General features: G+C 44.2%; 2 protein-coding genes across 41 annotated transcripts; one reads left to right on the top strand and one right to left on the bottom strand.

Annotated features, from left to right (window-relative positions):
* The first annotated feature begins 3,630 nt into the window (after positions 1 to 3,630).
* On the top strand, positions 3,631 to 24,415 carry LOC6614425 (myosin heavy chain, muscle). Of its 40 annotated transcripts, none has more exons than XM_032727783.1 (18): positions 3,631 to 3,708; positions 4,326 to 4,626; positions 5,212 to 5,355; positions 6,197 to 6,577; positions 6,651 to 6,714; positions 6,783 to 6,881; positions 7,083 to 7,186; positions 10,144 to 10,551; positions 11,371 to 11,541; positions 12,531 to 13,120; positions 14,787 to 14,904; positions 16,235 to 16,498; positions 18,022 to 18,231; positions 18,453 to 19,339; positions 19,924 to 20,002; positions 20,334 to 21,509; positions 21,575 to 22,480; positions 23,668 to 24,415. In XM_032727783.1, the coding sequence occupies exons 2-18, from the start codon at positions 4,423 to 4,425 to the stop codon at positions 23,749 to 23,751; spliced, it is 5,889 nt and encodes a 1,962-aa protein (XP_032583674.1). In that variant the 5' UTR covers positions 3,631 to 3,708; positions 4,326 to 4,422; the 3' UTR covers positions 23,752 to 24,415. The 40 variants fall into 40 exon arrangements, 39 of the variants coding, with proteins under 39 accessions (XP_032583674.1, XP_032583711.1, XP_032583712.1 ...); XR_004363705.1 differs by lacking the exon at positions 3,631 to 3,708 and adding an exon at positions 22,747 to 23,248; XM_032727820.1 differs by lacking the exon at positions 3,631 to 3,708 and adding an exon at positions 23,185 to 23,248.
* A 94-nt stretch (positions 24,416 to 24,509) lies between these two features.
* On the bottom strand, positions 24,510 to 26,353 carry LOC6614426 (cytochrome b5-related protein). Its single transcript, XM_002038823.2, has 3 exons — positions 25,853 to 26,353; positions 25,165 to 25,547; positions 24,510 to 25,092 (listed from the first exon to the last, which is right to left on the bottom strand). The coding sequence occupies exons 1-3, from the start codon at positions 26,264 to 26,266 to the stop codon at positions 24,579 to 24,581; spliced, it is 1,311 nt and encodes a 436-aa protein (XP_002038859.1). The 5' UTR covers positions 26,267 to 26,353; the 3' UTR covers positions 24,510 to 24,578.
* Between the last annotated feature and the right edge of the window lie 593 nt (positions 26,354 to 26,946).

Here is a 26,946-nt window from a genome sequence, read left to right on the forward strand (position 1 = left end):
TATTTAATACTCGATTCGGTGTTTTCATACCAATTCGCTTAAAATTTTTTTAAAATGAAAAAACTCTAGAAAGGTGCTAAGTAATAAAAAAAATATTTATAAAATATTTAATTCGAAATACTACATTTTGTTTAATATGTTCAAAAACTGCGTTAAATATGTACTTGACCCATAAATTATCTTTGTACTATTTTTGCCATCTGCCATCGCTGACGATGATTTATGATCGGTTGTGCAAAGGAGCAAGAGCCTAATAGAAAACCAAATGATCCACTAACCGACTTTATGGCTTAGACATACCCACTACGCAACGTACCATATAGTTCCCAGTGATCTGCGTTTGTGTCACAATCAATCCTCGTTTCTACCCCACCGATAGAAACGCCATTCAAAGTGTCTTCTCTTTGGCAGCGACTTTGGGGTGGTGGTGCAGGTGCGGAGGAGGACCTCGCACATCGCAGAATTGCGGCATCTTTGAAATAGCCCATTGCAAGCAATAATTGTTGCTGCCTCGTGTAGACAAGCAACCCATGTGCACCCTCCACCACCCTCTTGGGCAAATGTTGGGGGACCACCAGTGCCAAAATACACAAGAAGAAGAAACAGCATCTTGACACTAAAATGCAAAAATTGCTTTGCGTCAATGACTCAAAACGAAAATGTTTTTGTGCTTTTCGAACAAAAAATTGGGAGCAGAATATTGGATTCGCTTTTTTCGCATCAAATATCTTAAGGGAGCAAGGGAAACATCTAGAATAAGTAAATAGACCAAAATATATGGTAGCTAAATGTTTTTTATTAAACATTAAATGTTAAATATTACCCCAAAACAACTCATTGGCTTTTAAAAGTACAACAAATAATTTATTGTCAGGTGCTAAATTGTTGTTTGTTTAAAATGCTTAATTTATGTTTTTGTCATTTTGCCCACAGTTCTGTTCGACAATGTCACAGATTTTGTTTCAGAAACTTAGCAAAAAGTATTATAATTTTATACGTGAGAAAAGACTAGAGAGCAGCAAACCCTGCCCCGAAAATAAAGGAAAAAAGCACTCACACTTGAATGAGAACTGAAATCTTTTTCAAACTATAAATATTCCTCAAAAAATGTTTGAAAGTTGTTTTTGTCCGAATTCATGAGTTGTTTTTTGCGTATTCTTTTTCCGCTACACAATAATCATTGTTAAATATTGAATATTTAAGACGGACCAACTCATTACGAAAGGTATTTTTTTGAATACCTTGCAGTGGGTGTATATTCATTTATCATAGAATTCTCTGCCAAAAACGTTGCACATGAAATTTTGTAATTTTGCTAAAAATTATGAATAATTTCTGTGTCGGAATTTGACATCGCTGTAAGAGGGGAGACCATTTCAATTCTGTTGGCATTTATCATAATTCTCTTTGTCAGCGGTATAGATTTGATAAATTCCCGACAATCGCTACAACACGAATTTCAAAATGCACTCGTATTTGCAATCGTATTTGTATTGGGTTTTAGCATTGAAACCTAAAGATTTTCGCATCGCATTGCTCTGAAGGACGCCGACTACATTGATTTGATGTGGCATTTCTCTGTCTATCTATCTATGTATATCTAAAGTATCTCTTCAACTATGTGTTATATTTCGATTTTTGTGCTTTGCGATTGCTTGCATGTTCTAGCCCATCTATGTTATTTTGAAGTTCACATCTTTACTTTTGGGAGACATGTGTTTGATATGGGCGATCCTTAGGCTGGATCATCAATCATTACTCAAAGGATCGGGTTTTTTCGTTCTACAACTGAACCATGAACAAACTAATGTTTTTAGCCATTGATAGCATACGATCGGTCTTCTCGAACAGCTGTTTAGCCACTGATCGTAAAGTGATCGCAGATTAGGAGGAAAACCACATAGCGCCGCCTGACCGCTTGCTTTCCCCCTGTATTCCACCCACATTGGTGCCAGATCGGATTGGCATTGAGGTGACCAAAAACCAAAACCAGAACAAAAAGCGAAAAATGATCACCGAGAAAAACAAATAAAGATCCCAACATGCCATACACATGTGTGCGTCTAGAAATGATATGTGAAATAAGTAAAAAGAAAGCTTCCATTGGAACGAGAGAGAGGGATTCCGGCGGAGAAGAATTGCCTCACGGCGGAAAAGTTGTCATTGAAATGAATTTTACTATTTGACTAATGGGAGAATTGCGAGAGAACTCACGCAATCGCAATCGTCGGAGAAGGAGCTTTCCGCTCTCGATTCCGCAACGATCCTGATTGCATCATATGCTCACACATATACCGTTCACCATCCCGCAATCCCCCATAGAAATGCCCACTTGCTAGAGAAGAGGAATAGGAATCAGAGCAGCCAAGTGCTAGACCGAAAAAGGGAGCAAGAAAAACCGAAACAGAAACAGCGCCACGCACACCGATCGTCGAATCGAAAAGCTTTCGGGGTCTTACGGGATCCATGGGTATCAAGTTGCCCCGTATAAAAGGCAAGTTTACCGGTTGCACGGTTCAGAACGGCTTTCGAGCGCGTAAGTGCAACACCTTTGATGTGCGATCTCTGATTTTTGGATATTACCACCCAGCAGCATCAGCGGCAGCAGCAACAATTTGACCTTTTTGTCAAAAAGCATAAACCTAAAATTATTACTACTACCTATATATATTTATATATGCAACAAAATCGGGAAATTTAAAAAAGTGTGTGTGTGTGCTTTAACCACGATCCTAGCGAAAACGGATCTATTAAAACTCTGTGACAATCTGAACAGTGAACCGGAATACCTCGGATTATCGAATCGAATTGGATTACAAATAACAATATTTCCTTAGGAAGTACATCAGTTACTTAACATAACCTATAGGCGTTAATTTCAAGATAAAGGTGGTTTTCTGAGAACTATGCAACTATCTTCAACTTCTTGTGTAACAAATGTTTGACTTTTGGTCATATCTGAATCTGAAAGTGAAGTAACAAGGATATAAGGAAACTTCTTTCTTGCTTTTAGAACTCCCACGAAAAACTAGTTTATCCTTTCTCGCCCAAGAATTTTGGATTTAATGTCTTTCATCGTTCTATTTTTCGGTTACTTAAAAAATTCTAAAGCAAATAGATCATTTAAATGTCAGAAATAGACAGCTAGCTGTTACTTCATCAAAAGAAAAAAGTGTTTCGATGTGAGTTCGAAATGCTGTAACAGCCATTTCGAATTACTGGCGAAATGATTTCATACACAAATACCTGTGTGGCCGAGACATATGCGTGGCATGCTATTAAATAGAAAATAGATTTAGAATACTCGAATTCGTTGTCGGCTCATATACATGGGCGAAATAATTTCGAATATGTTTTAAAAATAACCAAAGACATTAGACATCGCCAATACATATACCTTATGTCTATGTGTGCCATGTGGTAGCATGAGCCAAAAAGCTTCTCGAAATCACGAACTACATATAGACGAATATGTATGTGACTTTAGTTTCGAAATAATTTCGAGAATTTTAAAAATAACGCATTCGTTAAAAGTTCGCGTCCATTCGAATCGGATTTTCGATTGTCGATTTAGTGTGGATTGTCGAAAATCGTTCCGCCTTCGAAGTTTACTGAAAGGAATCATTGCGATCTCGTGAATTGCTTGTATGAGAACACGCCACCTTATCGAGATAGCTTTTTGAAATATCGAAAACGCGTTCCAGTTGAGTGAGTTGTGGTGACAGTTTAACCTCAATAAATTTTCAATATGAGTTTTTCGGCGTATCAATAGTCTGTAGATTTTTTCACAAAGAAACCTGGAGAAAAGTACACAAATATCTACATGAAAATTGACGTTACGTAACAAATACCAACGCTCCGAAAAACCGTATATATGCAAAGCATTCTGATATATATATATAAGTGGTATACATATACTTATTCGTATCGGATCCGTGATCTATATTTAGGCGACAACCCACACAATTCACTTGTTGTCTGTTTATAACAAAAACAACAACACAAGCACCGACCAGGCCTAATTAACTTTGAGGTGTGAGATAAAATCAAAGCCACACATAAATAAATATCCGGTTACGGTAACGGGAATTTCGAAAGCGCGAAACGGGAAAAATGTTCATATTTGGAAATCGAAATTTAGTTTCGAAATCCTATCCACGCACACACGCGTAGAACTGTTATAGTGTCCGCTATTGCTGCTGCTGTCAAAATGGGTCAAAAGCATAAAATCCATAAACAAAATCAGACTTTGAACAAAATTCCAAAAATAATATGCTTGCTGAGAACCGTACAATAAATATTATTTTTCATTTGTATATTTACAGGGAAGTTTTGGGCTCACGACGCGATTAACAAAGAAATTTTGAAAAGTCCCAATATTATTTTTCGAGTTTTTAAGTTTCTAAACGAAATTTAAGCAAGATGCCGAAGCCAGTCGCAAATCAGGAGGATGAGGATCCCACCCCATACCTGTTCGTGTCTTTGGAGCAAAGGCGTATCGATCAATCGAAACCCTATGACTCGAAGAAGTCTTGCTGGATCCCCGATGAGAAGGAGGGTTATCTCCTTGGTGAGATCAAGGCCACCAAGGGCGATATCGTCTCCGTTGGTCTGCAGGGTGGAGAGGTAAAGTCATCGTGTACACGAGGATTCAGCATAAAAAAAAAAAAAAAAAAATCATCAAGCTATTGAAGAGTCTTATGGTCGAGTACTTATGGTCGACCTAAAGTGTTAGTCAACTGCTACCCAATGAAGAAATCTTCTTGGTACTACAAGAAGGGTTTTTCAATGGATAGCATAAGACTGGGACTTTGTCATGACCCTATACATTTCAATAGCTTATAATGTAGCCACAAAATTGGAATGAAACTATAGATTTCGCCTACATATACGATTAGGTACGAGATATCAAATCCGAGAAGGTGGAAAAAGTCAATCCACCAAAATTCGAAAAAATTGAAGATATGGCCGACATGACCGTGCTTAACACTCCTTGCGTGTTGCACAATCTGCGTCAGCGTTACTATGCTAAGCTCATCTACGTAAGTGTTTTACTGCCAGAAACTCACTAATGTATGGGTATCTCTTCTTCTCTCTCTCAATCTCAAAAAACGAACTGCTAACCCAACACGTCTAACCAACAAATGTTGTACAAAAACTAAACATAACCAATCGAACTGAATCCGACAATCGAACGAAAATGATATACAGACACGAGACTTAAAGAAAGATCTGCTCCAGCAAGTGAACCCCCCGAAATACGAAAAAGCCGAGGATATGTCCAACTTGACATACCTTAACGATGCCTCTGTGCTCCATAACTTGAGACAGAGATACTACAACAAGCTGATCTACGTAAGTAATTGCCGATCAAGGGTGGCACACAAGTATGCGTTCTATGTTCTTACCCAACCGCTTATCTACCCCCAATCACTCACACTTATGAAAAAGAAAAACATCCCAAAATTATTCAAAATTTGATAAGAGCTCTACTGCAACTAGTCTCCAAACAAAGCTTTAAAGTACTTAACGCAATTGAGTAGACTGCTAACCCTAGTCATTGGCTCCTTTTTCGGACTTATGAAACTCATTTTATTAAGCCCTATGAAAAAACATAACCCCAGCTAATTCCTCATTTCCTGTGACGTATGCACTAATCCAGCTTGTATTAAAATGAATCTTGGCCGTCCAGTCGGATGAACCGCACAACTGGAAAGTAAACGGTTCTACACACAGCACACACACCACACAATCAAAGCCACAAGAATTGGTCTCAACACACAAAGAAAGTCCAGCTAAAAACCCCCAAGCAGACCATCATCATTACCCCAATCCAAACAGAAAAATACTTTAAACAAGTATCCTGAAACATCGTAGTTAGTTTTTTAATTACTTATAACACAAAACCGAACACCAAAAAACTGGTAGACCAAAAGACAACCGAAACTGTTACTAAAAATCGTAATTATAAGAAAAACTTATTTAAAACTTTCCTCTGTCTATGGAGCGATTATGAGCTCAACTGAAAACTTAAAACCAAAACAGTTGCTAAAAATTACAATTGACTACTGGAGTTGCTCTGAATCGCCCAATACACAAACTAACTTTCCAACGATTCTAACAAAGATGAATTTACACAGAGATCTTCACCGTATTAACAAGCAACTTCTCTCCCATCTTTCCTGGCGAAAAACAGACCTACTCCGGTCTTTTCTGCGTTGCCATCAATCCTTACAAGCGCTACCCCGTGTATACCAACCGTTGCGCTAAGATGTACCGTGGCAAGCGCCGTAATGAGGTGCCACCCCATATTTTCGCCATCTCTGACGGTGCCTACGTCGACATGTTGACCAACCACGTGAATCAATCTATGTTGATCACCGGTGAGTCTGGTGCCGGAAAGACTGAGAACACCAAGAAGGTCATTGCGTACTTCGCCACTGTTGGTGCCTCCAAGAAGACCGATGAGACCGCCAAGAGCAAGGGCTCCCTGGAAGATCAGGTTGTGCAGACCAACCCTGTGCTTGAGGCCTTCGGTAACGCCAAGACCGTGCGTAACGATAACTCCTCTCGTTTCGTAAGTAGTCCCGCACTTGATAGATCACCATGTAGGAAATGAACTAATTTGAACTTATCACCTTGCAAACCAGGGTAAATTCATCCGTATCCACTTCGGACCCACTGGTAAACTGGCTGGTGCTGATATTGAGACCTGTAAGTTGTCACTTTAATACGCAGTGAATGTTGATCCGGATCCTAATGTCATACTCTTACCATTACAGATCTGCTGGAGAAGGCCCGTGTCATCTCCCAGCAGTCCCTGGAGCGTTCTTACCACATCTTCTACCAGATCATGTCTGGCTCCGTTGCCGGTGTTAAAGGTATACAATCGTCTCACTTACTCATCCGTACATCCTTCATTCAGAGAATCATCGAACTATCTAGTTCTATTTAAATCTCTTTTAGTTGTGGTTTAGGTTCAAGACACACACACGAACACAAAACACAACCCACACAAACCCATTCAAAATTGATTCCATAGATTAATCGATGTACTTTCTATATACACACTATCTGTCTAGACATTTGTCTGTTGACCGATAACATCTACGATTACCACATTGTCTCCCAGGGCAAGGTCACTGTAGCCAGTATCGATGATGCTGAGGAGTTCTCCCTCACCGATGTAATTGCCCTCTCCTTATTTGATTCTAGATTTCATTTTTATATTGTTGATTGACACTTAGATACTTATTACTTATTTGGCTAAACTACTACTATTTGATCTATCGTAATCTATTTTAGAGCAATTTATAGCTAGTTGGTTAACTATTGCGTACCGCTATCGTATCGTAAATGGATTAGGCCACTCCCTATATCCGCTTAGCTGTAGCCCAATACTATGCCATGAAACATCCCAAGGAACGGATATTTGGATACTCATAGTAGAAAGCTTTCACTGAGACCCCCAGCCCTCCCCCCACCCACCACCCACCACCAAAGAAGTACTAACCCATTTCATATCCAACTAACTTATATTCAAACCCATTCAATAGGATCATTATTGAACAAATTTCTTTCTACCTCTTCCACATACCTTCCACCAAATACCTCAACATACAACTACACCCTTCATAACAATCGTACAATGTTGTTCGCATATATATCGTGTATATGTCTATAAAGAATACTGTCTGCTCTCGAACAACATATACGATTATCGCATTGTCTCGCAAGGCAAAACGACCATACCCAGCGTCAACGATGGCGAGGAATGGGTCGCCGTGGATGTAAGGCCATACAAAAATGGTTACTTATCTGCATTATCGTACTACCCATGAAAACATAACCCACACAGTGCATAACTCCTAACTATCTTCTGTGTTGTACACTCAATGTTGTCCAATATGAATACTCCTGTACATATATATGTACGTTATTCCATGTCCTAAATTTCATGTCCTGGTCTAAATTCACAAAGCTTGCCAAGCTAGCCAAAGAAAAAAAACTCTTAACCTAATATAGAAGCTAATCAACTTAATCCAAATAACGTGACTCAGAAAGATTTTATGATAATAGGTAGGGCGTAGTTACCTTCACACAAACACATATCCCTTTATATTAAGTTATATGATGACATATCATCGAGTCTTTTTGTTCGCGTAAATTAGAGATGGTATTTCTGGGCCAACATATTGGTGATTATCCCGGCATTTGCCAGGGCAAAACACGGATACCCGGTGTCAACGATGGGGAAGAATTTGAGTTAACTGACGTAAGTTGAAGTGCAGGTCCAGTGTTTCCCAAAGCAAACCCTACTCCAGCTCGGAACTGTTGTAAAAAGATATCTTCTATACCACGTGTTACGTATTCAATATTTTTTCTTTTTAAACTCCACTGACGATGTTTGATAATGATCCATCCGAGCACGATCATATCGATCTTTCGCTCTATGTAGTGACGGCTATGACATCTGTGTACATATGGTTAACTTTCAAGTGTTATTCCGGAATTATCTTGAGTTACTGCTCTCTCGCTCTATCTCTCTCTTTCTATATATTCTTATTAGTTTTTTTCCCACGTAGTTTTGCATCACAATCCAAAATTCCGCTTGTACCATAGACAAAACCGTTGCCACTTAATTGACCCGAATCCCTCAGCTGGGAGCAGGAATGATCTCTGTTGACCAAGCACTGAATCTGTACAGTTGAGCCCTCTATTCGATTTCTCACTTGACACCGGGTTGTAATTGAATGCCATAAAATGATAGAACGAGATGAAAGCCTGCTCCTGGCAAAGAAAAAGTGCACAAAGATAATGCCCAAGTCGAAGACACATACACACACTCCAAACACACACTTCTCACACACCACAACACACAGCATTAAGCATATGGCACATGTGCATTGAGGATGTGAAACCCTAGGCTTAGAGCATAAGTTATGTTCTTCTTGCTAAACCAAAGAAAAACCTCTTTTCCAACTATGTGTATGTAGACATGTGCTTCCTCTCCGATAACATTTACGACTACTATAACGTATCCCAGGGTAAAGTAACTGTACCCAACATGGATGACGGTGAGGAATTCCAGCTTGCAGATGTAAGTGGTCGCCAAACCAAGCACACACTACCCCAAAACCCACACAAGCGAACTGCACCTCACCCACACACAGACACACACACATATAGCCACTTTCCGTATATATTTATGCATCCAATATCGGTAACGTCTGAACGACAAGGAATCTACGAACCGATGAGCTATACCAAACACACCGAAACCAACAAATATATTTTCAGTGTTTTGTGATTCTTCCATGTTTTTTTTTCCGTTACCCAAGTTTCGTTTCAAAATCCGATCCCAAAAATGGAACTTATAGTGAGTAAGAATGATGGAATGGCGAATGTCGCAACCCTTGCCCGAAAAAGCATCCTAAGAATCGGTCCTTAAGCCGATGTCCTGTCAATTTCTTTATACCTGTACCTAATACGAATGCCCTGACTACGACGATTCTGTTTTACTCGACTTTGACTTTATGCCTGGAATGTCATTGCATCATGTTATTCTAAGATATTCATAATTATAGATAGAAAAGAGCGCTCGTGTGTGAATACCCCTGTAATTTGTACCTGCAAACGACACTTTGTACAAATTCAAGTTTGTATTCCTTGTGTCTATGATAGTTTTAGTGTGTAACGGCCAAAGACTGACCCGAAAGCCGTCCTCACCAACTGGTTAAGAAATATAGCACGTAAACCTCACAAAAAAAAAAAACAACTAGTATGTCCCACAGAAAGTTTATATTTTCATCTGTCTTGTTTGAGTTTAAGCAACCAGGCAAATCACGCGTTTCCCAATGATTCCGGAATACTTAAGCCACCTGGTAAACCTAGCTATCCGTAGCACCCGTAGGTCTACTAACCATAACGCTGTTCGATACGAAAATTTTTGTAGTCTATAGTAAAACCGTTTAAGCATGTTGTGCATGATCTACTAGATGTAAGCTACACTGATCCACAGAAAAAATGCTCAAAAACAAACCCAAAAAAATAATGCCAATAAAAGCTGATTAACCAAAGGACGTTAAATGACACCATACTAAAGCACCGCAATTTTTCGCCCCAAAACCTTTATACCAACAGCAAGCCTTCGACATCTTGGGCTTCACCAAGCAGGAGAAGGAGGATGTGTATAAGATCACCGCCGCTGTCATGCACATGGGTGGCATGAAGTTCAAGCAACGTGGTCGCGAGGAGCAGGCTGAGCAGGACGGCGAGGAGGAGGGTGGCCGTGTGTCGAAGCTGTTCGGTTGCGATACCGCCGAGCTGTACAAGAACTTGCTGAAGCCCCGCATCAAGGTCGGCAACGAGTTCGTCACCCAGGGCCGTAACGTCCAGCAGGTCACCAACTCGATCGGTGCCCTCTGCAAGGGTGTGTTCGATCGTCTGTTCAAGTGGCTGGTGAAGAAGTGTAACGAGACTCTGGATACCCAGCAGAAGCGTCAGCACTTCATTGGTGTACTGGATATTGCTGGTTTTGAGATCTTCGAGGTGAGTATCGGACGGATCGGGGACTTGGTCTGAGTGGAATCCTCTCAGGGTGCTCACTTGTGGTTACTCTGAGGGATTTTAGTCAGATATAGCTGGTGATGACTTGGCCCAAATCATTTTTATGACTGGGTTACGCCATCACCAGTCGACCTGCTAACCACGTCTCTTAAAGATTTAGATAGGGATTCAGATTCCGATTCAGAATCACTCGGGGAACAACATATTTAGGTGCAACCTATCTTCGCACTAAAACGCCCACCAAACAACACAAAGATACACTGCAGCACTATCCGTAGTTACCTCAATAGATCACTATTATAAATTGTAAATATTCCCAACTCCAATGTAGTACAACGGCTTCGAGCAATTGTGTATTAACTTCACCAATGAGAAACTGCAGCAGTTCTTTAACCATATCATGTTCGTCATGGAGCAAGAGGAGTACAAGAAGGAGGGTATTAACTGGGACTTTATCGATTTCGGTATGGACTTGCTGGCCTGTATCGATCTGATTGAAAAGGTGCTTAATAGATTCAAATTACTCCATGTTTTCTCTTTGCGTACTTTGAATTGTGTGCACTTGAAAAATGCACTGAATTATTTTCGTTTGTTATGTCATGTCCTAGCACTTTCAATGTGAATCGATATCTGCGGATGGGTTTCCGCCACAGTGATCTCAGGTAATCTGTAAAATGAGTGTGTTCTGAATGTCAGGGAATTTTGTTGGCATGCCCCATCCAAGCACTGGTTTTAAATATTTTGAATATGTACTCATCCCATCAATCCGCACCATTTCCCCACAAAAAATATGATATCTAGTACAACGGTTTCGAGCAACTGTGTATTAACTTCACCAACGAGAAGTTGCAACAATTCTTCAACCATCACATGTTCGTTTTGGAGCAAGAAGAATACAAGAGGGAAGGCATTGACTGGGCCTTCATCGATTTCGGTATGGACTTGTTGGCCTGTATCGATCTGATTGAAAAGGTTCGTCTCCTCCCAACCAACCTTCCTAGCCAAAAATTATCAGCCATCGCTCGTTGTTCTGTCAACATATATGAATAAGTTTATTTATAAAGTTTTCGGCACCCTGAATGGCAAATCATCTAAAACTGATGATCCCAGATAGGGGTGGCATATATATATATTTATTGTTTCAGTCATGCGGAGAAGTGCGCCCATAAGCGTTTTCTAGCTCCATATATATATGCATATACTATAAGCACACAAACCCACATCCATGTCATGCCTCTCCAGAATGAAGAATCCCCAGATAGAGTTTGAGGGAAAACCGAAAGTAACTAACCCGACGAAATCAAACATTGGAAGCCACATCCAAATTAACACCGCTTTATCTTTACGTTACATATTGTTCCGTTCCTCGATCTAGTACAACGGTTTCGAACAATTGTGCATCAATTTCACTAACGAAAAACTGCAACAATTCTTCAATCATCACATGTTCGTTTTGGAACAAGAAGAATACCAACGCGAGGGCATCGAATGGACCTTCATTGATTTCGGCATGGATCTGCAATTGTGTATTGATCTGATCGAAAAGGTACAGACACGGCCATAACTATCTATCAGAGCAGATAGCCCAAGCTGACCATTACACAATAATACACAATTGCGATTAAAGTGCACCTTGAAGAATGATCTAATATAATATAATCTAATCGATATTAATTTCCGTTAACATAGTTGTAAGATCGCCTTAAGCTAAACAAGCACCAACAGTTAATGCATTTGCAACTTTACGACTCACCACTAAAATTGTAAGGGGTAAGTCCTATGTACTAATGTGTTTTTGTAAGTCGTCTTAGTGAAGCGATATGCCGCTTATATAAAATGTTAAAAAGTTACTTTAGTTTAAATGCGTGCTTTTACTAGAAAACAAAAAAATATGTAACTAGCCCCACGGAAGCATCTTGGAAGAAACTAACGAGTGAAACTTCGCTTCTTCTTACCACTAGCCCATGGGTATCTTGTCCATCCTGGAGGAAGAGTCTATGTTCCCCAAGGCCACCGATCAGACCTTCTCGGAGAAGCTGACCAACACCCATTTGGGCAAGTCGGCTCCATTCCAGAAGCCCAAGCCTCCAAAGCCCGGTCAGCAGGCTGCCCACTTCGCCATTGCCCATTATGCTGGTTGCGTGTCCTACAACATCACCGGTTGGTTGGAGAAGAACAAGGATCCTCTGAACGACACCGTTGTCGACCAGTTCAAGAAGTCGCAGAACAAGCTGCTGATCGAAATCTTCGCCGATCACGCCGGTCAGTCGGGTGGCGGTGAACAGGCCAAGGGAGGTCGTGGCAAGAAGGGCGGTGGCTTCGCTACCGTCTCGTCGGCCTACAAGGAGCAGTTGAACAGCTTGATGACCACTCTGCGTTCGACCCAGCCTCACTTCGTCCGTTGCATCATTCCCAACGAAATGAAGCAGCCTGGCGTGGTTGATGCCCACTTGGTCATGCACCAGCTGACCTGTAACGGTGTGCTTGAAGGTATCCGTATTTGCCGTAAGGGTTTCCCCAACAGGATGATGTACCCCGACTTCAAGATGCGGTAAGTATCGGTTGCAATGGGTTCTCTTAGGTATACAACATAATTAATACACTAGCACTTAGACACTTAGTTCAAGATCAGTTATAGTTCAGCACTTTCGGTCACTTGTACATGCACCAGTTAGCTTTATGAGTAATCTATTTATTATGATCGATTATTAACGTGTGAATTGTAATACTCAACTATAGTTACATGATTCTGGCTCCTGCCATCATGGCGGCCGAAAAGGTGGCCAAGAATGCTGCCGGAAAGTGCTTGGAAGCCGTCGGACTGGATCCCGATATGTACCGCATTGGTCACACCAAGGCACGCACGCATAAAATTTTCCTTTTTATATCCACCTTGTGTATGCAAGCGAATGTACTCACTCCAATTGTATGACTAGTGTATCTTTCAATTGAATCCCCACACGTTGATCCTCCGTTGTATGTACCATGTACCGTACCAGAAATCAATTCCAGTTTCAGTGCTGTGTTTAGGTGTATCTCCGTCTTAAGGCTTACTGTGTGTATCACGATTTGTTCTGAGTATGGAATCAAAATCGAACTCTACATCCTGACAGGTACCAGATCCTGAACCCCCGTGGCATTAAGGACCTCGATTGTCCCAAGAAAGCCTCCAAGGTTCTGATCGAGTCCACCGAGCTGAACGAAGACCTGTACCGTCTGGGTCACACCAAGGCATGACAAAGATATTTATTTACCTAAGCTTAATCTGGCAAAAGAACTTCAAAATTTTTGCAAAAGCAGACACTTATGAGTGGATGGCTCAATAGAATTTTTATGTAGTCAATAATATTCGATACGGTGCTCAAGAAAACCTCAACGGGAGAGCTCCCCAATACAATATACCCATATATACAATCACACTTTACACACAGAAAAAAAAAAAGAAAACAACAGAGTTGATAAGTCACAAATGTTCCGGGTGGGAACGATGGTATAAATATTTCCATATTGCAGCTATCAAATCCTGAACCCAGCTGGCATTGTTGGCGTCGATGATCCCAAAAAGTGTGGATCCATCATTTTGGAATCCACCTCATTGGATCCCGATATGTATCGCATTGGACACACCAAGGCATATAAACGTTCCAATCCGTTTAGAATTTTCATGCATTTTGGACTTATTTCTTTCTTCTGCTCCTTCCCACAATTAGTAGATTTGACAAATATCCCTTTCACACTTGACGAATACCACACAGCTCGTATTCGAATCCAATTCTCTCAATACAAAACAATTGAACTTCACTCGTATCTCAAATGCCACTCAGAGGCGATACGAGTCAAAAGCATCCACAAATGAAATACAAAACCAATACAGCATCCAACAGATTTTAGGCGCCCTTTAGGTAAACAGCAACATAACTCTACTAAGGGCGCTCAGTTCAGCACTTCTCTCCCCAATCCCGGAAATGATATGATATGAAACCCCACTCCAACACGCACACACACACATGTAGACACGAACACTTAAACACTCTTAAAACCCCAAAGCATGGGTTCGAAAGTATTCTTGTAGAAGTTCCTTTTTGAAAGACTTTCTCGTTAGATCAACTGTAACTAACACTAAGGTATAAGCTAGAAGTACTAAACCATGAATCGATACTTAGTATACTGTAGTATCATTTAATGTTGATTATCATCATCTATATGTGACCATATAGCTACCAAATCCTGAACCCCAAGGGTATCAAGGGTATTGAGGATCCCAAGAAATGCACGAAGGTTCTGATCGAGTCAACCGAACTGAACGATGATCAGTACCGTTTGGGTAACACAAAGGCACGCACAATCAAACATTCTATATACACTTGATTACTTCAAAAACTCCTTTTGTCAATGGCTCCAAAACTGATGTCCAGACATACATTTACACTTTGCATCAACAAACTGAAAACACCCATAGAGTCGGACCTTGTCGAGATGCAAACTAAGCAAAAAGCTTAGAGTCTTGGCCTGGGACACTCTGTTCGCATGTCTTTTTTCTCTATCTCTCTGTCTGTATAAGTTAATGGAAGGACACACCATACATCAATCCTGATCCTTCCCAAACACCCAAGCCTCAAACAAAAGTCTTAACCAAAAGATAGCCCCAACCCCACATCCCCCCAAACCCAAAAGTTCATTGGTGTATCCGTATTAGTAGTAACTTACCTAGACGTAACTCTACTATTTCCTAGTCATTAGTTGATTAATCTAACCCCACCAAAACCAATACAAAATTAGTTAGTATGTATGCCATCTTACACTAACCAAATCGTTTGAAACTAATTAATACAATACCTTCAAACTACAAACCCCCATACAGCTACAAGATCATGTGCCCCAAGCTATTGCAGGGCGTTGAGAAAGACAAAAAGGCCACTGAAATTATCATTAAGTATATCGATTTGCCCGAAGATCAGTACCGTTTGGGTAACACAAAGGTATATGACCGACAATATATCTTTAACATTCATTCACAACCTACATCATCTGCACTTTATGCTTGAATCTGGACAATGTTTCCCAGTCCGCTTAACTTGACTCAAGCACCATCGAATTTCACAATTCGTCAGGGTTTGATTGAGGTTTAGGCCAATCGGTAGATATTATCAAGACTCACTTCACACTACTGCACACTTGCACAAGATATAACTTCCGGTTCGGCCATTCCTAGTCCAATCCTGACTTTTCCAGCTGCTAGTACACAGCTTTAGTCAATGATTTGGCTAGGGATTGTTTGATCTGGACTTTTATACTGCCTATCTTAGTCTCATCTGAGTGTTTTCATCTGCCTGTATTCTAATCCCATTTGCATCCGTATACTATGTTTCGTTTGTATGTGTGAGTTTATGTACCTTTCTGTTCTGTTCTTGTTTGTACCATCCATCCTCTATCTATCCCAGTTCAACCTGTCCAAAAGTGTTTTTGAAGAACCGCTTAAGCATAAGCAAAAAAAAAAAAGATAAAATGAATGAATCTACGCCGTCTGAATGAGTTTCCCCAGAAGCTCCCAGAACAGTGTTGGTTCCGCTTAGTGCACGCGCTCTTCAGTAGATGGAACCAACAGTGATCTAACCTATTTTCTTTCCCCCCCACCCAACCAAAAAACTCAATACGAAAAAAACAGGTGTTCTTCCGCGCCGGTGTCCTGGGTCAGATGGAGGAGTTCCGTGATGAGCGTCTGGGCAAGATCATGTCCTGGATGCAGGCCTGGGCCCGTGGTTACCTGTCCCGTAAGGGCTTCAAGAAGCTCCAGGAACAGCGCGTCGCCCTCAAGGTTGTCCAGCGCAATCTGCGCAAGTACCTGCAGCTCCGTACCTGGCCCTGGTACAAACTGTGGCAGAAGGTCAAGCCCCTCCTCAACGTCAGCCGCATCGAGGATGAGATTGCCGTGAGTATTCCCCCCGAACGAATGAGAACGAGACCTGGCTGGGGTCTGGGGTCTTAGTGGTCTTGTGGTTCGATGCGGATGAACTTGGACAGTACAGTTGCTGGTGACAATCATTCGGTGACCGCAACACGTTGATGTAGCCGTAGCCCTGGTGTGTCCATTCCATTTGGTCACTGTCTGGGGTAATTGGATGAGCTGGGGCAGCTGCAAGCAGCAATCAAATCCCCAACTCAATCTTATTTTAGCCAATGGTCATAAACATTGTTTCGATGCGAAATTCTTGCGCTTAATTAAGCACACATCTTAATACCTGCATCACGGGGCCAATGAGAGGGAGAAGCACCACCCACCCACTACCAGCTGCCCGAACATATCGATTCGATCTGATTCCAATCGCTGGGCCAGCCTAAAAATAGACGCTGTCATAATCTCCTCGCACTTTCGGGCCAAATGTGGCCTCTGTTTTCCACAGGCGAATCATTTCCCTGGAATCCAACAACTCTTCACCTCTCACATTTTCATACACCCAAACCCCCCCCATACGTACATTGTATGTATTTGGGTATGAGTAGTTTTCGAAAGTTATGACTTGTAGTCTTGGGATCTATTCTTGGCCCTGCCATATAGCTGGGGATTTTTTAAAGAGCCACAATTAGTTTGCCAATTAGCTTGCTAATTAAATAATAAAAAATGCCCGAGGATGCCCACGTATAGTTCCGATCCCCGATGAGTAATTTACCATGCATATGTACATCCATACGCACGATATTTCTAACCGATCTATATATACCTAAGATGGTACACCTGCTGGTACCGCCGCACAAGTGCGACTTGATAGGCCGCATACCGACGCAGTATAGCATTATAGCAATGCCAGCAATTCGTGAATTATGATGGCTACCTCCTAACCAAGGCGATTACACACATGCCAAGTGGCAGCAGCTGCCATTTCGCTGCTCTGCTCTGCTCTGGTGCCGTTCTGCTCGCATCGGGGCGTTTTTGCTAATTTTATAGCCAAAGTGGCCCAGTGCATTTGCAGCAGCCATTCCAGTTGTATTTGACCAGTCGCCGTCGCGGTAACGCGTACCACAAAAAATCGAACCCCTAACGAAGAACCAATCGATCTGAGCAAAAGAGCCACATTAGCCACAGAGCATCTTGACTGGCATCGTATATAGCTAGCATCAAGATAACGAATTCAAATTGGAATTGTAGTTGACAATTGTGAAAAGCCCCTTTCCAAGAGAGTTTCACATTTAATTAGAAGTTTTAGAAAGTGATTTATCATCACCATGGCCGATGAAAAGAAAGCCAAGAAAACGAAAAAGTCCACCGAATCGACCACACCCAGTGCCACTGAGGAAGTAGCACCAGCCGAAGCTGCTCCGCCAGCAGAGGCTGTAGAAGCTGCTCCTCAGCCCGAACCGACTGCCGTCGAACCACCATCAAATCCCCAGCCAGCTGAGGAGATCAGCTCCGGCAACAACCCTTCTAACCCATCAAATGCCTCTAATGACTTACAGCGTCTGGAGGAGAAGGCCAAGAAGGCTGAGGAACTGCACGCCGCTGAAGTGAAAGTGCGCAAGGAGCTGGAGGCCCTCAACGCCAAGCTGTTGGCTGAGAAGACCGCTCTGCTGGACTCCCTGTCCGGCGAGAAGGGTGCCCTGCAGGACTACCAGGAGCGCAACGCCAAGTTGACCGCCCAGAAGAACGACCTCGAGAACCAGCTGCGCGTAAGTATCCCATTAATCCCATACACTAAATCCCATTTATGCGATGGCATAAATCCAAGTGCCACGAAAGCGGAAAACGCGAAATTGATCAGAGGCAATCGAGCATGAAAGTTGCTCGGCTATTTCTGGGCACTGGCGCACTTGGCTAAATTTAGGAGTGACCGATCGCCTACTTACTCACCCACTTAACACGCCCACACAATTTTGTTCAATTCCAATAGGATATCCAAGAGCGCCTGACTCAGGAGGAGGATGCCCGCAACCAGCTGTTCCAGCAGAAGAAGAAGGCCGACCAGGAGATCTCTGGCCTGAAGAAGGACATCGAGGATCTGGAATTGAACGTCCAGAAGGCCGAGCAGGACAAGGCCACCAAGGATCACCAGATCCGCAACTTGAACGACGAGATCGCCCACCAGGATGAGCTCATCAACAAGTTGAACAAGGAGAAGAAGATGCAGGGCGAGACCAACCAGAAGACCGGTGAGGAGCTCCAGGCTGCCGAGGACAAGATCAACCACTTGAACAAGGTTAAGGCCAAGCTCGAGCAGACCCTCGATGAACTGGAGGATTCGCTGGAGCGCGAGAAGAAGGTGCGCGGCGATGTTGAGAAGTCCAAGCGCAAGGTTGAGGGCGACCTCAAGCTCACCCAGGAGGCTGTTGCCGATCTGGAGCGCAACAAGAAGGAGCTCGAGCAGACCATCCAGCGCAAGGACAAGGAGCTGTCCTCCATCACCGCCAAGCTCGAGGACGAGCAGGTCGTTGTTCTGAAGCACCAGCGCCAGATCAAGGAACTGCAGGCCCGCATCGAGGAGCTCGAGGAAGAGGTCGAGGCTGAGCGCCAGGCCCGCGCCAAGGCTGAGAAGCAGCGCGCCGATCTGGCCCGCGAACTCGAGGAATTGGGCGAGCGTCTGGAGGAGGCTGGCGGTGCCACCTCTGCCCAGATTGAGCTCAACAAGAAGCGTGAGGCTGAGTTGAGCAAACTGCGTCGCGATCTTGAGGAGGCCAACATCCAGCACGAGTCCACCCTGGCTAACCTGCGCAAGAAGCACAACGATGCCGTCGCCGAGATGGCCGAGCAGGTTGACCAGCTCAACAAGCTGAAGGCTAAGTAAGTATTGCGGATATTTTTAGACTTCTGGCTAGCTTTTTCAGGTGCCAACGCTATCGAGATAGAGAGATCTTGTAGGATCTACAGTCTAGTCATCTTTCGAAGAGCTTTGGTTGCCGAACCCAACATAATAGATATTTTGCTCTTTTTACCCATTTGCCAATCCAGGGCTGAACACGATCGCCAGACTTGCCACAACGAGCTCAATCAGACTCGTACCGCCTGCGATCAGCTGGGTCGCGATAAGGTAATATGTCGTGATAACTGGCGCCCGAGCAGGGACGTCCAGCGATCCATACATATACAGAATCACACTGAACACAGCATGTTCCAACCAACAAATAAAAATGCTACCACACAACTACGTACAAACGAACTACGTCTGTGTGTCCCTCTATCTCTCTCTCTCTCTCTGTCTAATGAAATTGAAGGTTATTTGAAAAGGTTCAACGCAAGGAAAGCAATTCGCTCGCTTCTCGCCTCTGTATCTGTCTCTGTCTCTGTCTCTGTCTTTATCCCCCACAAAACATGAACTAACCCGTGAAATACGAACCTCTGTGTCTCTATCTATCTGTCTAAACCAGGGCTGAGAAGGAGAAGAACGAGTACTACGGCCAGTTGAACGATCTGCGCGCCGGTGTCGACCACATTACCAACGAGAAGGTATTGAATTTGATCTCTACATATATTATTGCTCTCACCGCGATGCTGTAAATTTATATGCTGAAAGTTCTAGTTTAGCCACGTCTACATCTGTGTATAGTATCAACGTAGTTGCAACGCAACCACACTGAAAATCCAAAAGAAAATTCGATTATGTAAAAACTAAAACGACCCACCGCCACTAAAGTAATATCCAAGCTTGATCTACTAAGCCCCAAATGCCTTGTACAGCACTTGACACGAAACCAAAATGCCACACTTACTATCAATTATGAATGTTCCCAATCCCATCCTGAAACTAATGAACATCCAATGCTTAAATCACCAATAGGCTGCCCAGGAGAAGATCGCCAAGCAGCTGCAGCACACCCTCAACGAGGTGCAGTCGAAACTGGATGAGACCAACAGGACTCTGAACGACTTCGATGCCAGCAAGAAGAAGCTGTCCATTGAGAACTCCGATCTGCTCCGCCAGCTGGAGGAGGCCGAGTCCCAGGTGTCTCAGCTGTCCAAGATCAAGATCTCTCTGACCACCCAGTTGGAGGACACCAAGCGTCTGGCCGACGAGGAGTCGCGCGAGCGTGCCACCCTTTTGGGCAAGTTCCGCAACTTGGAGCACGACCTGGACAATCTGCGCGAGCAGGTTGAGGAGGAGGCTGAGGGCAAGGCCGATCTGCAGCGCCAGCTGAGCAAGGCCAACGCTGAGGCCCAGGTGTGGCGCAGCAAGTACGAGTCCGATGGCGTTGCCCGCTCTGAGGAGCTGGAGGAGGCCAAGAGGAAGCTGCAGGCCCGTTTGGCCGAGGCCGAGGAGACCATCGAGTCCCTCAACCAGAAGTGCATTGGCCTGGAGAAGACCAAGCAGCGTCTGTCCACCGAGGTGGAGGATCTGCAGCTGGAGGTCGACCGTGCCAACGCCATTGCCAACGCTGCCGAGAAGAAGCAGAAGGCCTTCGACAAGATCATCGGCGAGTGGAAACTCAAGGTCGACGATCTGGCTGCTGAGCTGGATGCCTCCCAGAAGGAGTGCCGCAACTACTCCACCGAGCTGTTCCGTCTTAAGGGCGCCTACGAGGAGGGCCAGGAGCAGTTGGAGGCTGTGCGTCGTGAGAACAAGAACCTGGCTGATGAGGTCAAGGATCTGCTCGACCAGATCGGTGAGGGTGGCCGCAACATCCATGAGATCGAGAAGGCCCGCAAGCGCCTGGAAGCCGAGAAGGACGAGCTCCAGGCTGCCCTCGAGGAGGCTGAGGCCGCTCTTGAGCAGGAGGAGAACAAGGTGCTCCGCGCTCAGCTTGAGCTGTCCCAGGTGCGCCAGGAGATCGACCGCCGCATCCAGGAGAAGGAGGAGGAGTTCGAGAACACCCGCAAGAACCACCAGCGTGCCCTCGACTCCATGCAGGCTTCCCTCGAAGCCGAGGCCAAGGGCAAGGCTGAGGCCCTGCGCATGAAGAAGAAGCTGGAGGCTGACATCAACGAGCTTGAGATTGCTCTGGATCACGCCAACAAGGTAGGTTCAACCACTGATGCCTAGTCACTAACCTGACTAACCTTTATTCTTATCCTTTACTTTAGGCTAACGCCGAGGCCCAGAAGAACATCAAGCGTTACCAGCAGCAGCTGAAGGACATCCAGACTGCCCTTGAGGAGGAGCAGCGCGCCCGCGACGATGCCCGCGAACAGCTGGGTATCTCCGAGCGTCGTGCCAACGCCCTCCAGAACGAACTGGAGGAGTCTCGCACTCTGCTGGAGCAGGCCGACCGTGGCCGTCGCCAGGCCGAGCAGGAGCTGGCCGATGCCCACGAGCAGCTGAACGAAGTGTCCGCCCAGAACGCCTCCATCTCCGCTGCCAAGAGGAAGCTGGAGTCCGAGCTGCAGACCCTGCACTCCGACCTGGACGAACTCCTGAACGAAGCCAAGAACTCCGAGGAGAAGGCCAAGAAGGCTATGGTCGATGCCGCCCGCCTGGCCGATGAGCTCCGCGCTGAGCAGGATCATGCCCAGACCCAGGAGAAATTGAGGAAGGCCCTCGAGCAGCAGATCAAGGAGCTGCAGGTCCGTCTGGACGAGGCTGAGGCCAACGCCCTCAAGGGAGGCAAGAAGGCCATTCAGAAGCTTGAGCAGCGCGTCCGCGAGCTCGAGAACGAGCTGGATGGTGAGCAGAGGAGGCACGCCGATGCCCAGAAGAACCTGCGCAAGTCCGAGCGTCGCGTCAAGGAGCTGAGCTTCCAGTCCGAGGAGGACCGCAAGAACCACGAGCGCATGCAGGATCTGGTCGACAAGCTGCAACAGAAGATCAAGACATACAAGAGGCAGATCGAGGAGGCCGAGGAAATTGCCGCCCTCAACTTGGCCAAATTCCGCAAGGCTCAGCAGGAGCTTGAGGAGGCCGAGGAGCGTGCCGATCTGGCCGAGCAGGCCATCAGCAAATTCCGCGCCAAGGGACGTGCCGGTTCTGTCGGTCGTGGTGCCAGCCCAGCGGTAAGTTATTGAACTATGGCATCAAATGCCTTCATCATCACAACCCTTTAGCCCTTAAGACCCCACAATGACCTTACCCACTCAGAGAAAAAAGTAAATATGAAGGCCCATTTGAACTTCTCTCAATCGAACACTACTGAGCCCTCATTTTGCTGCATCAGCGTCTCACTCTCACTCACGTTATTTCTGGATCAGTTATTGAATAATGTGTATATTCTTCCCTTTCATATTGCGCGCGTATGCTCTGCTTCCTCTTACGAAAACAGATCTAAGCCTGAGGCATCACCATCGAATAAAAAATCTATATAGCGATCCAATTATGGTTCATTTACGATAATGAGAGAACAAAACCATGCAAAGAGAATTATAGCTTATAAGAATTATTATAAAATAAATACTAATAACAATAATATAGATGCATCACACGACATTCGCTAGCAGACAAAAATGTATAAATTAGAGGCCACCCCAATCAGAAATCAATGGATCAATTCATCGAATACCAACCAAGAATGCGTTCATTTTGACAGAAAACCAGACAAAAAGCCAAAAAAAAATATTGCAAATAAATAAGCAAGCAACCAACTGCAGCACCAGGCTAAATCAATCGAAATGCTTTCTTTACCACTATTTACAAAAGAGAAAAAACAATACTATTCTTCCACTATATTATTATAAACTGTATTTGTACATGTGTACTGCAGCCGACAGCGTCAAAGGGCCGCAAGAGCGCGCTGCTGGAGCAGTAGAAACTTTCTTGAAACATTTGTAAGTGGACGTGTAGGTGCACGTCTTGACCCATCCCTCCCACTCCCGCACACGCACACCAGTCAGTCAATCAACCGCAGCTCATCTCGTTGTCTCGCTCACTCGTTCGTTGTCGTTGCTCATAGTATCCGTATCGTTTCGCTGTCGTACTCGTCAAGCGTTCTCGCTCCACTCTCATTCGACACAAGCAAGACACTCTATCTCTCGCTCGAAGAGCATTTACGTACCTCAGTTACCCTTCTTTCACCGCGCCACTCGCTGGCACTACAAAACGTGTTCAGAGAGTGCTAGGCGTACTCGTTATCGTTCTATCCCGTGCAGTCGATCCAACATGGCGACTTGTCCCTTACCCGGCATGTTTTTATATAGTATTTATTCTTGAACTAAATTTAATCAACTGTCTTATCTCTCTTCCGCAGCCCCGTGCGACGTCCGTTAGGCCACAATTCGACGGATTGGCCTTCCCACCAAGATTCGACCTTGCTCCTGAAAACGAATTCTAAATGCCATTTCATTTTTTAATTTATTTTAAATGATATTTCATAATGATTATGTTTATGATTTTAATTTAATTTCTTAATTTAAAAACAAAATAATAAAACTATAACAAAATAAATATCGAAAACGACGGGAGGCAAACCACCAACAACGCCAGATGCACTTAGGCAAAAAATGAAATCATATAACAACAATCGATCACCATCGATTAGCATACATAATACATAAGTGATCAGTAACAGGCTATTGTGTAAGCGCGACATTTGCCATGGGGACACTGCTCGCTGGACCTGTATTTGTATTTGTATTTATATATTTTTATACAACTTTCGAAATGCATTCAACCAACTAACTATGAAAGAACCATCGACTCTCTCAACCGAACAACATGAGAATAATCGCGAATTGTGAGCCCCGTCAAAATGAAGGCCCCGCGGAAGTGTCCGCCGGTAAATGTCGCCCGCAGTTCGAATATTTTGCTCTATATGTACTCCCAATTTTGTTTGTCATGCAGACCAGACAAGACTTACGGACGACACGAGCTACACACTGCGCTTATGTTTATGTTTAACTCTGACTCTATCAAGCAGTGATAGGGAGATAAGATCATCACTTGACACTAAATGAAAAGTATACAAAAAAGGAACAAAATAAATGTAAATCAATTTATGAAGTGTGTATTATTTTCCGTGATGAAATCATACGACTGGGACATATTCATTCATATTCACTGGCCATACCTGTTAAGAAATTGTCACAGGTCTTTTGTAAACTAATAAGATGTTGTAGATATATTTATTTACTTTTACTTAAGCCCCATAAAAAATAAGTCCTACTTTCCCGCCCCAGGAGCCCTGGGATTGGGCTCGATGCGCAATAGTTGCTTGTGCTGGCCAATCATGTGCACGATGTGGTTGCACTCGCGGAGATGACCCTTGAACTCATCGAGAGTCTGGTAAAGCACCGGATAGAGAGCGGGCAGGAGGCCATGATCCAGGGTGGGGAAGAGATGGTGGAGCACATGGTCGCCAAAGTGGGTGAGCACCAGGAACTGCGACCACTTGAGATCACCGCGGTCGATAATCGTGTCCACCTGGAAGAGACCCCAGTCACGATCCTCACGATTGGCATCGCCCTCGTGATAGATTTCCGGATCGTGATGCGCCGCATTCAGACCAATCAAGCAGAAACTAAAGCTGGCGATCGACGTCATCGCGAGCCACTGGCGCACGCAGATCCAAATGCCTAGAGATCCCCCGGTTCCCAGGTATATGGCAATGGGTATAGTCAGTGGCAGTAGGTCGTGCCAGTAGAGGATGTTGGTGTGGCGCAGCGAATAGAAAATACTGCAATATCAATCAATCAAAAGATCACTGATTAGACTTTGTTTACGATCACCGCCTCGATCACACACTCACCGTGTGCCCATTTGTATGAAGAAGGCGAGGGCATAGGCCACCGGCTCCGTGACCCAGGACACATAACGCATCAACTTGCTCTTGATGTGCGGATTGGGCACCCAGCACAGCAAGGGTTCGAACATCGAGAGTTCCAGATCGAAATACGAATTGGGATAGATGTGATGGGACAGAGCATGGGAGACACGCCAGGCGGCAAAGTTCATCAGGCCCAGGTTGAAGGCGTACATCTGCCAGTTGTCCCGACGATGGAAGTAGTTGTGGGACACGATCACCGTCCAGCAGAGGGCCACACCCGCCAGGACCAGAGCCAAAAGGCTGTTGTATTTGGCACTGGCAATGCCCAACAGGTAGAGTGACACAATGAGTCCCAGGTGAATGAGCTAAAAGAAAAGTATCATAAATATAACCATAAATTTAAAAGATATCATTTCAATAATTGTTTCAGCCTGCAAAAAATTAAAGAATATAATCACAAATACCGTTGAATACAAGTGGGGCATGATATTAGGGCTGCGACACGTGAAATGTAAGATTAGATGTTTTTAGTTAGTAATAAATTTATTTATGGGCCTGGAGGTTCAACTTCCTATCAATATGTAACTGATAAGAATTACTTAACTGATATGAAATTGAATCTAAGGCACGCCCATTTTCAGTAAGGTACTTTTTTCTGATTAACACTCACATCACTCTTCTTTTTCGGCCGCTGGTCTATGGTCTTCAGTTGCTCGCGGACTCGCTCCTTTAGCGTCTTGTAGAATCCGCCCTCCTCCAAGGTCAGTGTGTAGATCCTGGGCTCGGCCGCATCCCTAACCTTATATTTGGCGATCATCTTTTCGGGAGCCGTGGTCAGATGATGTGCCTCAAAGGCTTCGGTGATGTCGGTGCCCTTGGTCTCGCGAATCCAAAAAGGACCGCCAGGATGCTTGTCAATGAAGGAGGTGAAGTCGTAGATGCCATCGTTGATGCGCCACAGTCCTTCGGCTCGATCGTCCTGGCGTTTACCCTTTTGCCAGCTGTGTGTGGTGATTAGGGCCGAATTTCGGTATGTTGGAAACTTGGTGGCAACGCCACTCTTCTTCCACTCCTCGATTACCATATTGTCGAGTCCTTTTGATCCTTGACGTCTGCGGCACACACTTTACCGATCCGAGCACCTTTCGGCTGGGATGCCAACGACTAACTGACAGGCACCGGCAGTGGTCCGTTTATTTTATGCGTAGCGCGAGAAATCGAGATTTCCAAACAAAACGTTTCCATTTTGATAAGGCGCCGGTGCTATCAGGAGAGCGCCGCAGCTGCCGCCTTTTAACTATTACGTCTATTTATATCTCATATATTTTTTAGCAGTATGTTCTAATCGGTAATTCATTAGGTGAAATCTCAAGCAGTGGGCATGTCTAAGCACCACATGGGCGGTTCGAGCAGACTTCGGCGACAATAGGTCAGTGCGGTGGCCATAACAATGTTATGGTGGTATCGCAGCAGTTTGAGGCTTCGCTTGGCTGGCGTGGGTCTAGCCGAAAGCTATCAGCTTTTGAGATTGTTGGGGGTAGTCTTATCTCTAAGAGCTCCAATAAAATATGCTTAATCATTTGATAGCAATAAATTCACCGATTTACTGGGGTTTATTAACATGGCTACACGTTGAGTTCACTTTTCTTTTGCTTGGAAAGCATACCTTGTAAAACTTACATTAGGATATGTATTTATACATATAATTTTGTTTTTAAACCGAGTTCTGACTTGATGGAAAATAATCCAATGGCCCCCTACTGC

Source organism: Drosophila sechellia, chromosome 2L (genome assembly GCF_004382195.2).
Source record: "Drosophila sechellia strain sech25 chromosome 2L, ASM438219v1, whole genome shotgun sequence".
NCBI lineage: Eukaryota > Metazoa > Arthropoda > Insecta > Diptera > Drosophilidae > Drosophila > Drosophila sechellia.